This window comes from Macaca fascicularis, chromosome 1, assembly GCF_037993035.2.
Source record: "Macaca fascicularis isolate 582-1 chromosome 1, T2T-MFA8v1.1".
Lineage (NCBI taxonomy): Eukaryota > Metazoa > Chordata > Mammalia > Primates > Cercopithecidae > Macaca > Macaca fascicularis.
The window spans coordinates 29979685-29995293 of NC_088375.1; the positions used below are offsets into that span (position 1 = coordinate 29979685).

The window sequence follows — 15609 nt, forward strand, 5'->3', positions numbered from 1 at the left end:
CTAGAAGAGTATGAGTTTGCTCACAGTAAAGCAGAACAAAAACACCATAATCCTGGGCATCATGTAAATTAATTGCAAAACCAGCAATGAAACCAGATGCCCTGGCTCCTAGACTTCGAGATTAAAGGCAAAGGATATATTTGTTCCTATGCCTCTGCGTGTGCATGCATGTGCACACACATGTATAAATTATGTTAATATGATTATTTTCAGCTTCTAAAATCTATGGAATGCTATTTTAACCTGGGAAAGGGGTTCTTGCTTTATGCCCTTGGATTAAAAAGTCAGAGAATTTTATTTTTCTAAGGTAAGATGCTATAACCTCAAATCTGAAAGTATCCTGCTTGACTAGCCATCAATGGGTCTAAATAACCTTTTCAAGGTTATGGTAGTCAAAGTATGATACTTAAATTATGTTTGATTTAGTTCTTTTGGTAGTTAACTTTTTACAGTACAAATAATACCACAAGTTATTTGAGAAATAGTCTTTTAGATAAGATAGGTTATAATGAGGTGTTTTATAGGGGGCTTTTCTGAATCTTGACAAGTGAGACACCAATAATTTTATTCCTAGTTATCTTCTAAGGACATCTTTTTATGTAATCCAATGATAAATCATGAGCATTGCTTGTAAGAAATTAAAATTGATGGCAAAGTAGTAAACAGAGCCCCAAAGTAGAATTTAGGAGAAACCTGGGTTCTAAACCTAGTTCTGCTACAAGCTCTGTTGACCTAAGGTGAGTCTCTTTCATGTGTCTGTTTCCTCCATATGTAAAATACTAATTGTAGTAAGTGTATCTGACTTAGGGATTTGTTCCAGAAGATGGTACATATGAAAGTACTGTGAAAAATATAATTGTAAGAAAGTAATATGACTGCCTATTTAAGAACTGTAAATAGCCCTTATTTATATTTCTTGGTTCATTTCAAAATTTTATTTCTAAATACGACAGTCCATTCATTGTCCATGATCTCTGCATTCCTTGACTGTAAGAAACGCCAAGCATTCATGTGAACAATCTTATTTTTAACACTATTTTCATACACATGTTTATTCAAACAAGGTTAGCTGAATGCTTTGAAGAATCAGCAACAGGTAAGCAATAAATTAAAAATGTGCAAACTATGAAGCTTGACCAATGGCTTACTGTGTAACCTGAAGCAAATCATTTTGCCCCTTTGAGTTGAAGTCAGTCTCTTCTAAAACTACATTGAGATACCTCACAGAATCATCAGAGATTATAATAAAAGTGACTGTAAGACATTTAGAAAGATATAAAGTATTAAACAAATAGTCTGTGTATTTTTAAAAGTACCTTCTTCATTTACTTAAATGAATTCAGGTTGTTTTGCTGTGGTATATCCAGGCACTTGCTTATTTAAACATTTTCCTGATTAAGGATCATTTATCTTTTCACTGTTTCACCGAGAGTCATTAGTGCTGCCATCAGTTCAAACAGTGCTTTGCTCTGCACTATATTAAATCATCAGCACAGGAAATAGCACTTCCTGCCTATAGCTATGAGGAGTAGCTTGACACGAATTAGCTAAAAGGAAAAAAAAAAAAAAAAAAAACCCTTTTGCAAATCTATCCTACTTTCACCTTCTCAAGAAAAACATACACACATGCACACACACATACACACACAAAGAAAGAAAGAAAGAAAGAAAAAGAAAGAAAGAAAAGAAAGAAAGAAAGAAAGAAAGAAATGCAGGGGTAGTTTCCCTCACTCTTCACTGGTGTGTTTTCTTGTTTAATCAAATGACTAAACCTCCACCTACAGGATATTATCCTCAGAGGTAAAGTTCTGATAGTTGTCTTGAGAGAGACCTCACATAAGAGTCGTGAGAAAGGAGACTTCAATTAAGATCTGATCTCCAAGGTCAAATCTTGAAGCAAAAACTAATAGGAATGTGGAGAAGGCGAAAGTATCATGCAGTGCTGAATTCTTATGAAATTGTGGCTATCTTTGTTTGAAATTTAACTTTTTGTATCTACCAGAAATTAGTTTTACATATCTAGAATGACTGCTTTTCTTGGGTATTATTTTATGTGCTTTTTAAACATATATAAAAAGGTATAGTTTTACATATAATACATATATTTTAAAATTATATATGTATAATTCTATATATGAAAAATATATATCTCTTTTATTAAAGTAGTCATATTCTCGTGGCATCTTATTGTACAGAATGCCCAAGCCTATTTTCTTCATTCCATATGTGACCTGTTGAGTCCATGGAAACTGAAACAGTGAACACCCAGCGCTGTGCCATCTAGATTTTTTAATTTGATTCAAAGCGAAGAGACCTTCAAATGAAAGAACTAATAATAAAATCACAACTAGAAAACTAGTCTTTTCACTCTTAATTCTAAATTCCATTCACTTAACCCTGCTGCATCTTTAAATGAGTGTGGATCAAAAAGTTAATTGTTCCTTCAGAACCAATAAATGCCTAAAACAGGGTCCTCTATTTCTTCCTGGTCTATCAAAAGCGGTGTTCTGGCCTTTCCTCTTTAAAATGGGAATGAAAAAGAATATGTTTCGGCCTTCTGAAAAAGAATATGTTTCAGCCAACGTTCATAAAGTTCAGAATTTGGTGGGCAGTTTCCTTTGAAAGTTTACATTAAGTGTTCTGCCACTCAAGTCTCCATATGGAATTGTTTAAGAAGTTTAAAGCCTAGCAATAAATGCCTTGCCTCAGACATACTGTAAGCCTTTGTCTATTGAAATGCAGCAGCTGTTTCGTTACTTAAACATACCAGGTAACAGCAGCACAAAGAAATAGCAAGTTTATGACAGACGGTTGTTCTGGACAGGCTACAGTCAAAGCGGCAGAGTTTTGCTCAGGACTTTAAAGCTAACACACACATAACACCCCATGGTAAGCCCATTTGGATGGCCTCTTCTCTGTAGCTCACCCCACCAGAAGTTCTCCATCAAAGAATGAAGTGCATCCAGCTTGATTCTAAAAATGTGTTTGGTGTGGCAAAGTGGCACATAATTCTGTTTGAACCTGTCAGCCAACCACATGTTGGATATCCATTATTTTCCATAGCTTATAAATGAAGAAATTGAGGTTCTGAGATGTTGACTTGCCCAAGATCACACAGCTGGGGGTGGCAGAGTCAAGACTGAAATCCAGGTCTTCTCATTCATAGTCTGATGTTCTCACCATTTGATCATTGGATAATGCATGTTACAGGATTAGGAAACTCTAAGTCAGTCCTCTCCAACTAGAGGACTCCTACCCCCACAGGGTATGCATGAGTTATTTTCCCAGAGGGTTAATTTTACTGAAATATTTAATTGGGATTTGTTTGAAGATGAGAAACAATGTTTTAAATCTTTCTCATATTTAAACAAACCCAGATAATACAAACGAGAATGTAAACGTTCTTAGGAATTTTTCAAAAAACCAAATTTGAAACATAGAGCCATTTCACACTGGAGTGTGTGCTGCAGCCTGCGTCCCTGGACCCCTCTGGAGGTCCACATTTACCTTCCTTGGCCATTGGCATTTTGGTGGAAAATTAGTAACATGTGCCCTACTTTCAAAACTTGCTGTAACTTTAATGCATATGAAGTAAAGTGTTATTTTAAATGTTCATTATTTTAGGGGAAAGTACATCTTAAATACCAGAGCTTTATCCTGGCACTTAAAGCACTGATTTGTTGCCACCGGTCAGGAATTCAGCATACTGCTCAAGAAAAAGATCACGACTAGGACTCCATAAGCCCCGCTCTCCTCTCCCCTGCCCCCACCTCCCATCGTCACTCCCTGCCAAGACTAACACTATTCTCTTTCTTAAATTATAGATTAGTTTTACCTGTTTTTGCACTTGGTAATAATATACTATATGCCTTTTGTGTCTAACTTCTTTTGCTTAACATTACGTTTGTGAGTCAAAGGATGTTATTCTTTTGCTTAACATTACATTTGTGAGTCAAAGCACTTTTTAAAGCAGGAAAACTTCCTTGGTCTTTAGCAGAATTAAATCCCTGGGAAAAGGAAAGGAGAACTAAGTAGATATGAGAGAACTGTGAGATCTCAAACAATCACAAAATTCTAACCAAGCCCCCTCCCCAAAACTAAACAAAATTAAACTTCTCAGTTACATTTTAATACATGTTTTATGTGAATGAGAGGTATCACTGTGTTGCATACTGTGACCCTCCAATTCTAGAAACAAAGAGATTTTAAGGAAATGGTCTCCTTGGTAACTGACCTGTAGGAAACTATAGGAAAACCCTAGAAATGTCTCTTCTATTTGTGAAGGATTTAAAATGGTCTCAGTCACAGCAAAGAAGGTTTAAGATCCAAATACATTATGGGTTGCTAGAGAAGGGTTAAAGTAAGAGAGGAAAACATGTGGAACATTTTTAATGACCTCACATTCCTTTACACTGAGCAGAGCGACATGGTGCAGTAATGCCTGTTTATCTAGCCTAGAGTTTGAGCTGGAATGAGGTTTCATGTGTGAGAACTTTTACAAACCATACAGAGATGTATAGGTTATAAGGTGTTATAATTAAAAACATAAATATTATTTCAAATCTCGAATTTAAGTATAATCACTTTGTTATGTTCGGTGAAGTATTTTGTAAATGCTATCATCTAAAAGGGATTCACTTGGCCCCTAACTGTCATGCAGAATTCTTGATTTAAATATTTGTACCACTGGCATACAGACTTCTCAGAAAGTCCCTGAAGTGTCTGGAAACTCCCGGAAGTCCCCCTACCTTCATTCCAGACTCCAATTTTAGTGTCACAAAGTTAGGTTAGCAGAAGGAGATAAGAGTCTCTCTAAATAAAATGTTAACCTATATGCTGTATTTAGCTGTCGCTTGATACCTGTACTATTGCAACAGCTATCTATTGTTTTCCTGTCTCGATGTACCTAATGCCAATTTAGCCTATAGACAGTAAAAATCACAGCATTTTTTGGAAGGGGTACTAACTGTCTGCTAGGCATCATGCTAGACAACTTATATTCATTCTTTCCCTTAATCCTCACAACAGTTGAGGTAGCTCTACCCTTATCCCTGTTTTACAGATGAGGAACCTGAGATTCAAACAGTTTGCATTATTTGCCCAAGAACAGTAAGTGTTAGAACTAGAACTTAAATCCACAGCCTGTGCTCTGAATCCACTGTATTGCATAGCAGGCAAGTTCCAGTGTGTCATAATTGATGTGGAAGATTCAAGGCACATCTTTGGTCAGAATGCTGAAACAGACCCTTATTTTACTTCATGGTTTGACAGTTGATTCTTAATTCAGCTCTGCTTTAAATCTATTCTTGGAAGAATCTTCTTTTAAATTGTATTTAATAGATTCTAAGTGATATTCCAGTAATACGTAAAGTTTCTAAAGAGTTTAACCCAACCAATGGTCAATGCCAGGAAAATTGTCTGGTTTTGAGTTTTGAATTGCACCATGCATCCAAGTGCATATACACACCCAACAGTGGGAGATTTGTGCAAACATCCATGATTCCCTGCATACCTGCAAGTACATTTAGAAGTGAATGCATCTTTAAGGAAGGGAATGAAATATTCCTAAAGCCAAATTTGCTGCCTTCCCTCTAAAGCTGACTTTCTTTTCTGATGTTTGATTTTCTATTCTCCCACTCACCCAAATGTCAATACTTGAGGTGTCTTTGATTGTTCCTTTCTTCCTTACCCTTCACATCCCAACAGCACCAAGTCCAGTTCATTATTTCCTTATAATGTCATTATATGTATCCATTTTTTATACTACTGCATTATTACTAAATGAAACCTTTAAAATCTTATGAATGATCTACAATAGCCTTCTAACAGATTTCTTTATTTTCACTACCACCCTTCCAAATTCTTTTTCAATGTTAGCCAGATTAATTTTCCTAAAACTCTCTTTTATTGTTTCACTTACTTGCTTAAAAGCTTTCAATGGCCCCTCATTGCCAAGTGAATAAAGTTCAAACACTTTTCCTTGGCATTCAAGGCCTTCACATCTGCCCCAGGATTCCTGGCCAAACTTACCTTCCACAATTATCGTGCATAAACCTCTACTCCACCAGAGGGTTTCCTAAATACATCTTGTGTATTAGATTACTTCACCTTTGAATCACTCTTGATTTATAAAATATGTACAGAAAACACTTTATTTCACCACAATAAACCTTTGCTTTAGCTGAATTTTTTGATTAGTAGAATTATTTACATGTTTTGATGCCTTTAAAACATAATGAAGCTATGTGTTTTAGGTTCTTGTCATCTCCAAATTACAAATTTAACCATATCCTAGAAATTTTGAGCATCTGACAGCTATTCTGTTATCTGCCTGATTTTTAACAATTAAATATATGTTTGCCTTTGACCTTTCTTAAAGATATTCATGAGTCTAGATAAGAGTTAGCTTTCTCATGTAACAGAGAAACTGAAAAATTCAAACTGGTTTATTTTTACTAGGCTTAAGTTAATTGCTGCACCACTGTAAAATAATGATGCTTAAACAAAAATTTACTTTTCTAAGCACTCAATCACAGTGAGATAATGCGGTAAGGGAACGGGCACTGGACTTCAAGTCAGAAGATTCTGGATTCAACTGAATGCTGTGTGACCTAGCGCAAGATACTTAAATTCTCAGAACTTGTTTCTGTATCTATAAAACTGAAATACTAATACATGTTTCCTCAGTGTGTGATGAGAATTGTCATATAACTTGTGAAGCCACTTGGTATATACCATACTTCATCGATTCTCACATTCACTTCTGTTTATATAATATTTCTGAAATGAAAGTGCATCTTACACTCAATGGCATCTTGACATCCTGTCATAGTTTGATTGGTGGTATTTTTTTTTTTTTTTGTCTTAATAGCACATACGATAGAAGTGTTTCTTAAAATCACTGGTGTCTTAGAGTTGATGAGATACAGTGGCCGGCGCTCCCACCCTCAGTGTTGTGCACCATATTCATCCTCTCCATTTTCATCCTGCAACAAAATGCCTCTCCCCTGACACTCCCACACAGTGTTCACACTTTAGTTTGTTTTTATATATTAGCTAACTATGTAACCTCATGTCAGTCCTCATCACTGTTAACTAACTTGTATTGTAAACTTCTGGAAAACAGAGTGCATCTCTTTGAGTTGTTTATAAATCAACCTGCATAGTTATATAAGATTCTGTATTTAATAAATATTCACTTACTGGTGCTAATTTCACTTTTGAGACAACATTGAAACTTGGCATCTCAGTAATTTTCCAGTGATTTTGGTAAAAGCTAGGGAAAGGACTGCGAATGCCAAGGAATGGAAAATGTGTGATTACATAGGTTTCTTCACATCACTGTTTTCTGTTGAAAATACTGCTGCTTACCTCATAGTACCTTCCCTCTTCTATAAGCCAAACAGCTCCAGACAATACTGTGACATGCTCACAAAGCCAGCAGGCCCTGTTCTGCTGATGGTCGGGTTTGGCCGCCTTCTACTCATCTTTATCATCCTTCAGTGTCGACAGTCAGAAGACAGAGGGAAACTGTTACTGTCACCGGTACTGGGGATAGAGACAAAATAAGAGTAAACAGATGCTTGGTGCTTCACTTTTGCCAGGGCAGACTTTGGTGGACTTTGTCCAGATTGTGCCACAGCCGTGTTTCTACCTCCACTCAGTCATTCATTTATTCCCATTTATATTTCTCTGTGGTGATCTGACAGGTTAAAGATTTCATAAATTCAGAGCTCCTAGCACAGCTGTATTCTTCAGAGGACCAAAATACTCTGATGGAGGAATCTGCTGAGCAGGCTCAGCGCCGGGATGAGATGCTACGAATGTACCAAGCCCTAAAAGAAGCCCTTGGGATAATTGGGGACATCAGCACGGCCACCGTGTCCACTCCGGCACCCCCTCCAGTGGATGATTCCTGGATACAGCACTCTCGCAGGTAAGAAGATGGCCCCACAACCCCAAGCCTGCCACGCTTGTCTGATATTTTCTGAGAGTGCTTTCCTAAACCAAGATGGAGCTACAGAAAAAAAGGAAAAGATATTTACATTCAGGAGTAAGGATCAGATTATACTAACTCCCTTCAAAATGCAGCACAGTGCATCCTCACGATGGAATGTTATATAGTCACTAAAAAGAACAAGACAGTTCTACTAGGCCCTAAAATGAAAAGATAATCCAGTTAATGGGAAGCTTAAAAAAAAAGGAGGTTGTAGGCTGGGCACGGTGGCTCACACCTGTAATCCCAGCACTTTGGGAGGCCGAGGCAGGTGGATCACCTGATGTCAGGAGTTTGAGACCAGACTGGCCAACATAGTGAAAAACTGTCTCTACTAAGAATACAAAAATTAGCTGGGGGTGGTGATGCACGCCTGTGATCCCAGCTATTCAGGAGGCTGAGGCAGGAGAATTGCTTGAATTCAGGAGTCAGAGGTTGCAGTGAGCTGAGATCATGCCACTGCACTCCAGCCTGGGTGACAGAACGAGACTCTGCCTCAAAAAAAAAAAAAAAAAAAGGCGGTTGTAGAACACTATGTTCTATGATATACAGAAAAGCAATTTATATATAGAGAGAGAAAATATATACTTATAGAAATGTAGAATACAGTTTAAAAAGATGCACAAGAAACTTCTATGGTTGTTTCAACAGAGTGAAGGGGTAGGGAGAGGAAAACTTACTTTTCTCCATTTACCCTTTTATACCTTTGACTTTCATAATATGAACCCGACTTATTCAGTCCAAAAATAATTTTTAAAAAGCAGGAAGTTACAAAACATTTTTAGAGATTAATTCAGACAGAAAGGAGTGAGCAAACTATGATTTCTCTTTTTCCTCAGGTCACCTCCTCCAAGTCCCACAACCCAAAGGAGGCCAACACTAAGTGCTCCCCTCACAAGGCCCACATCTGGCCGAGGACCAGCTCCTGCCATTCCCTCTCCAGGCCCTCACTCTGGGGCTCCCCCAGTCCCATTCCGTCCAGGCCCATTACCTCCTTTCCCCAGCAGCAGTGACTCCTTCGGAGCCCCTCCACAAGTTCCATCTAGGCCCACGAGGGCCCCACCCAGTGTCCCAAGGTAAGGCATGGAGCAGAAATTCGGGTGGTGGTGCGGCTTGGTTCTCTTCTCATAGAATGACAGACAAAATTTATTTGAAAGAGAAAATTGCAAAGATCTTATCATACGTGTTTGCAGTTTTCACAATGAACAGAGACTATAGGAAAATTGCCAACCCTGTTATGCCATTTAAAAATCACTTGTGATCATTGAAATTTCTCATTTATCAACTGGCACAAACTAAATAGGACTAAAGAACACTGGGTCCCAATGAATGGCATTTTGGCAGCTATTGGGAGAATTTGAGGACTCTGAAACAAAAGAGTTATGGAGGATTGTAGCAAGCCGTATGTTGTATAGGTCATGTGAGTTCCATGGACTAAGGTCTTGCCTTCTCCATTACCAAAAGAATTCTAGAAAACCACTGACTTAGAGAATTTTATCCATCTGCCTTCTGAAATGTGATCCTTATACCCAGTTTTACCAATTTTCACATAGACTGAATAAATCTGGCTGATCGATCTGCAATTGTTTTTTTAAAACCTACACACAGGTATTTTAATATAGGCATGACTGTTGTATACAGTCACTAATCATATATAAGATAGATCATTGTACATTTGAATAATACATGTTGACAATTGTAAGTGGATTTTCAGGCTTAATTGTGAAACAATACAGCTAATAAATAATGGACCTAGAAACATACATAGTCGGAGCTGTAGTTTCACCTTCATACACTTACAGTCAAAATATACACAATGAATATAATCAGAGATTTTTAAGGTATAAAGTACTAAGGTTTTTTCCCCCTCAAAATCAGAAATATAAAGAGGAAACAAAATTAGCCCATACATAAAGTTAATTTTTTTAAATTCAATTCAGGGAATTAAAATATTTATATACTCCATGAAGGACTATCTGACTTTAGACAAATCATGAAAACAGATGTGACTTCTACCCACCCCTGCAGCCTGAGCCACCTTGCCAACTGATTGTGGCACTTACGTTTTATTTTGATCTTCATGTTGTTGAGCATAATGAAGAGAAGAAGAGGGATCTTAAACTAGTACACAGAGGGTGGTACAGCAAGAATAAGCACGAGATTTACAATCAGAAGACCTGGGTTACTGAAGGTCTTGGGCAACTCATTTAACTCTGAGATGGAAGTTCTTTTTCTATGAAACAGGGAGAATTCAATAAAGTTGTTCTCCAGATCATATGACATGAGGTATTTGAAAGAGTTTGATACACTGTAAAGACTACAGTTGTTACCACTGTTATTTTGGTCCTAAGCAAAGAGGATATATATATACTCTCAATCCAATTTTTTTTTCTCTAAATTCAATAGACTTGGCTTATAAATTATTTGGAATGGTGCTAAATTTCCAGTAATAATAGTAATAGCAACAGCCAACATTTATTGTGCTCTCAATATTACTAGGCATTGCCCTAATATACATTTTTTGTTTAAAGCTCATAACAAATAGGTTATTATCCACATTTTACAGATGCGGCAGTGAGGTTAAACAGGTTGCCCAAGGCTGCTCAGCAAGTGCCTAGTGGAGCTGGACTTTAATCCCATGCAGTCGGCTTCCAGAGCCGTTTCCTGACCATGACCCCAGGGTTTCTCAACCTCATCAGTACTGACGTTTTTGTTGTGAGGAGCTGTCCTGTGGATTATAAGATGTTTAGCAGCATCCCTCGCCTCTACCCTCTAGATTTCAGTTGCACTCCCCAGCTGTGACCACTAAAAATATCTGTAGACACTCCCAGTGTCCCTTAGGGGAGTAAAATTCCTCTCCACGTGAGAACCACTGCACTGTAGTATTCAAAAAAATTCCCTTCCATGTAAAAAACATGAATTTCAGCATTGAGCCTTGCTACAAGCAAGATCCAATTTATTATTTTAGAAAACCTCAAATTGACTGGGAAAGTGTCTGCCATTGTACCAGGAAGGTATTGAGGCCATTGGAAGAGGAAGAGTTGAGAATGGGAAGGCTGGAGTCCCATGCAGGAGCTGCTTTTGTCTGTCTAGCTATGAGAAGAAACCAGAGCAAGCTGGTAGTGCCTGTCCTCGGGAATGAACATGCATGTTCTGCCTGCTTGCTTGACTGCTTTACCTGTGGGTTTCAGATGAGCTGGCTTGCTAGTACCCTTCAGAAAAATCAACTTTTGAATGCTAAACTGACTTATTAAGTAGGGTGGAGCTGCCGTTGGTATTTTCCAGCTCGCACGCACGAGGCAGCCAAACGAGAATGAGTAGCCCGAGCTGGATGGCCGGTGCATGGGCAGCAGGGCTTAATGAGACTGCATTAGGGAATTTATAGGATGACAGTTGCCTTATTTGAAATTTCTAGAATACTCTCAAGTTAGAACCAGACTTTACTTGATCTGGCCGTGCAAAGAGTCCCAAATTTAAAACAGAAATGAGAGTACAGGGTAAAAGAGGAAAGTTGGTGGTTTTGTGCTGAGCCTTCAAGTTTCTGTGCTGGTTCAGCGCTTTGGGAGGGAAATCCTGGGGAAGGGGGCTGGGAGGGTGGTCACCTGAGAGAGAGCAAGAAAGACTCTGTCAGGATCCCCATGCCTGTTAAACCCAGCTTTAGATGGAGAGTTCTGACCACATAAAGTCTGTTTTCAATAAAAGTCAGAGCAGGAATCCTACCAAATACAAGCCAGAAATGGGGTTTAAGATTTCAAAAAATGAAAGAAGGAGAAAAAGAAAGGAAGAGAGAACGAGAGAAAGAAAAAAATTGAGAGAAGCGCTTGTTGAAACTTTACCTTATTCTGTTTGTTTAGTATATTCTATTTCTCCTCTGTGATTTGCCTCTATTTTCTCTATCAAAAACTTAGAAAGTTGAAATGCCATTATCCATCATCTCTGGGAAAACAACCCTTTGCTTTCAGAGAAGGAAGTCTGATTTGTTTTTTCAAGTTTTTTACTTTCTTAAGGGCTCTTTCTCCTTTTGTATCTGAAACTGGAAACCTATAACATGACAAGACAGCACAAAAGGTGTCCCGCCAGCTCCCTGTTGGGCTTTAATATTACAAAGGCAATAACTGAACTTTTAGAGACAAGAGATTCTGCCATTCAGCATGTGCTCGTGCATAGTTTTCTTCTGGATAATTCATGACTTCATTAGCAAGTTATGATCTTGACTTTTAAGAGCATATATACTTTTATGTTAACCCCGTTCAAAGGTAATCAAAGCACTTACATTTGTACAGAAACCATGAGTGTTCTGCTTTTAATATATATATATATAATTGTATCTTTCCATTCCAATATAAGGAGAGGAAGGAGAGAAGTGGTGGAGTCATTTTTGGCCCAGCTTTTCTCAGCTGCTCAAGCTGTTCTGGTTTATGTGTATGGAGCCTTTCAGTGAGGGAGCTGGAAATATTGCAAACTACACGCCTGTTTTAATTAATTCCACTTGAACTAGAGAAGCATCTCTATCCCAAAGAGACTCACTAGTATGTATGCTTCTGTCATTAGTAAGTTGAGTATACACAAATCAGTGATTTGTGGAACATTTTCTATTGCCAAAATATCTGGATTGTCCCCTCCCCTCTCACCTCCACTCAACTTCTCTGAAGGGGCTAAACGCTGTTTGAAAATCCAATCCCGTGTGTATTTACTTAACAAGATGATCTTAAACAGACATCACCACCTCTTTAGGGTCCCTATTCTTTTAAATGAAGATCCTGATCTTCATCATACATTAACTCTAGAGCTGAGGTAACTACTTTCAGATATAGCTTCTTAAAATTAGTTAATTGGGAATCACAGTCTTTGACATTAACAGAACAAATTAACTGAGTCCGAGTGTGTTTTTCCTGGCAATAACTAACTCTGGCATTATTTCACTCATTTGTCTTCTTCCCTTTCCCTGGATTAAGCTATTTTGCAATGGTCAAAAGGGGATAAGGGTGGGAGGAAGGGTCTCCAACCGAGGAAGAAGAAACTTTTTTTTTTTTTTTTTACCTCATCACTCAATATTCCAAGCTAAAAAAAAGTTGAAAAATATAAGTACTTTTTTTGACCACCCTTGTTCACCAAGTATGATGATGTCTCTTTAAAAAGACAAAACCGAATCATTCAAAAGGATTTGGCTTTTACTTCAGCTCATCAAAATGACATAAACACAACATGGAAAGCAAGGAATGCTCCCTTGAAGGAGTCTCTGGTGAGCCCCTTAGTGAAGCTGATGTCCCACCCTGCAAGGGCAGCCCCAAAGTAGCATCAAGATGATTCCAGAGTGTGTCACTCATGCCCATCCAATGACTTAGGTGGCTTCTTTGACTTCTGTGGCACACTTTAAGAGTTTCATTGTAATCCCACATTTTCAGTAATTTATTACAAATCGACCATGCCAAAAGATTTATAAATCCTTCTACATAGGCAATCAATGCACACACATTCTTTTATTTACAAAGACAAAAGCCATTTAATCCTCCTTATAATTTAGTTTAATTTTGTTTTAAATGTTTGACCTTGATGACCTGCAGCGCTATATCTCTTTTACGTATTTTATATATTGTTATAATTGATAATTAATATAAAGTCCCTTTCACTTAGGGATAAGATCTCCTTGTTTTGTTTTGGTTTTTTAGCCAGTCCCCCAAATTTTGCGTAAGGACAAATTCATGATTCTTATGAGTGTGTCTTTGAATCCCTTAAATCAAGGTTTGGTGCCATGAAGGATGAAGCTGCTGAGCCCTGAAGTCGTGGGCTAAGGGTACACGGACAATTAAGCAACTTAAGTGACTAGCCTGTGTCTGATTCCCCTGCAGTCATGTACTGAAAACCTCCTGACTTACTCTCTCCTCAACAGCCCTCTAAAAGTCTGACTTCTTTTAGCAGCTGAATGTCATTTGGACAAACGAGGAACTCATCTTGTGACTTCTGATGTCAGCCAGGAGCTTTCTATTTTTCTCACCCATTTAAAAAACAAATACATAAATTTATCATTGGGTATTCTGATTTTTCAGGGAACAGTTTTTATTTTTAGCAACTGGCTTTAAAAGCAAGGAAAGATTTTTTTAAGTATAATTACTAAGAATAGGAACAACTTTGAGGTGTTCTTTTTGATTCTTAATATTTAAGGCATCTCATTTGTTTTGAAATCTCTAAATGTTGTTAATCATTTGTTGCAGGTTTAATATGAGTTATCATGATGCTTAATATACTTTCATGAAAATAGAATTTTGGCCACATGCTGTTCACTAAAGAAAATGTCCAATTTACTATAAGTCCCTCAATTAAAAATCTCATCAAAAGCCTCATTCCAATTTCACCATGATTCTGGCTATAACACAATTATTTCATTGGAGTGAATCAATGGTTAATGTCAAAGTTTTTAATTCTTCAAGTCTTGGTTTCAATCTAGTTTAAGTGAAAGTAAAATTAGTTTGGTGGTTTCCTTCTTGAGTCTTGCAAACTTGAGTCTACTTTACACAAACATCTCCATCCTGCCACGGTTCGGATGACTGGCAGTCTGTTTAGGCAAGGCCCAGAAACAGAATGCAAGTGTTGTGAAAGTCAGAATCTGGGAGCTTTGCAGATGTGTCAAGGTAGCCTTCAGATTGCCTCTCTGTTTTCAATGTGTCCCTTATCTCACTCTTCCAAACATCCTATGTTGTAAGAGGGTAAAAGGAAAAGGAAACTAAGAAAGAATCTACATGAGGCAAAGTACAAGTAACATAAATGCAGACAGGCAGCAGTAAATATAACAATATGCTGCTGTTAGCCCACTGGTAACTGGCATTAAGCTAACCAAACACAACTGCTTCCACATCCCATGACAAATAATAGCAAATAGCCCTGTCATTGTTCTCTTTGGGACTCTAAATTGTCGAAGCTTCACCCATTACAGGGAAAGCCTTCCTGAGTTTCAGGGGACCCAGCCCTGCCCTGAGTTTCACCTGACTGATAGAGGAAAACAGCCAAGACAGGAGTCTGGCAGAGAAGCCACTGGCCAGTGAAAAATGCACAGTCAAGGATTATTATTCTTCCTGTGAGCAGTCAGCAGCAAATTGTCACCAGTTGGAATCTGCTGAATGTTCCTACATACAAGTTAATGTTAGCTGAAAGAAAGGGGGTTTAAAAAAAAAGTTTTGCCCAGTGTAAGCAGATACAGACTTGTAGAAGACACACAAGCTAGTACTTCCATTTCATCACTGCACTTTTTTGTTTCCCTCATTGTAAGAAAAGAATGATTTTTACAGGGAAACCTTCACATTCAGACAGTTCTTGTTAAATGGTATGTTTTTAACGACTTCAATGATTCATGGTATGACATTGTTCATAGCTCTTTCACCTCTAAATTTTATCCAAGCAACAAATTAGAAGAAAGGACTCCTGGGGGCTTCTTCCTTCTTTCTGTGAAAGATTGGAAGCATTTTTTTTTTTTTTTTTTGAAACGGAGTCTCTATCACCCAGGCTGGAGTGCAGTGGCGTGATCTCAGCTCACTGCAACCCTTGCCTCCCGGGTTCAAGCGATTCTCCTGCCTCAGCCTCCTGAGTAGCTGGGATTACAGGCATGCACCACCATGTTC

At 38.0% G+C, this 15609-nt stretch overlaps 2 protein-coding genes across 21 annotated transcripts in view; one reads left to right on the top strand and one right to left on the bottom strand.

The window, feature by feature from the left end:
- DNM3 (dynamin 3) overlaps positions 1-15609 on the top strand; it is a 562992-nt gene that overhangs the window by 524425 nt on the left and 22958 nt on the right. For 15 of the 20 annotated variants that reach the window (XR_012422750.1, XR_012422743.1, XR_012422754.1 and 12 more), the window contains 2 exons: positions 7710-7936; positions 8836-9072. Coding sequence is in view for 16 of the 20 variants with exons in the window: in XM_045396821.2 (XP_045252756.1) it covers positions 7710-7936; positions 8836-9072 (464 nt within the window). In the remaining 4 variants the exon portion in view is untranslated. Of the gene's footprint in view, positions 1-7709; positions 7937-8835; positions 9073-13738; positions 14338-15609 lie in introns of those variants that run through there. The other 5 variants (XR_012422755.1, XM_065525647.2, XM_065525659.2 and 2 more) reach the window with 1 other exon arrangement.
- Positions 7372-15609, bottom strand: part of PIGC (phosphatidylinositol glycan anchor biosynthesis class C) — a 56884-nt gene continuing 48646 nt past the window's right edge. The window contains exon 2 of the transcript XR_012422805.1: positions 7372-7548. The gene's annotated coding sequence lies outside the window, so the exon portion shown is untranslated. The remainder of the gene's footprint in view (positions 7549-15609) is intronic.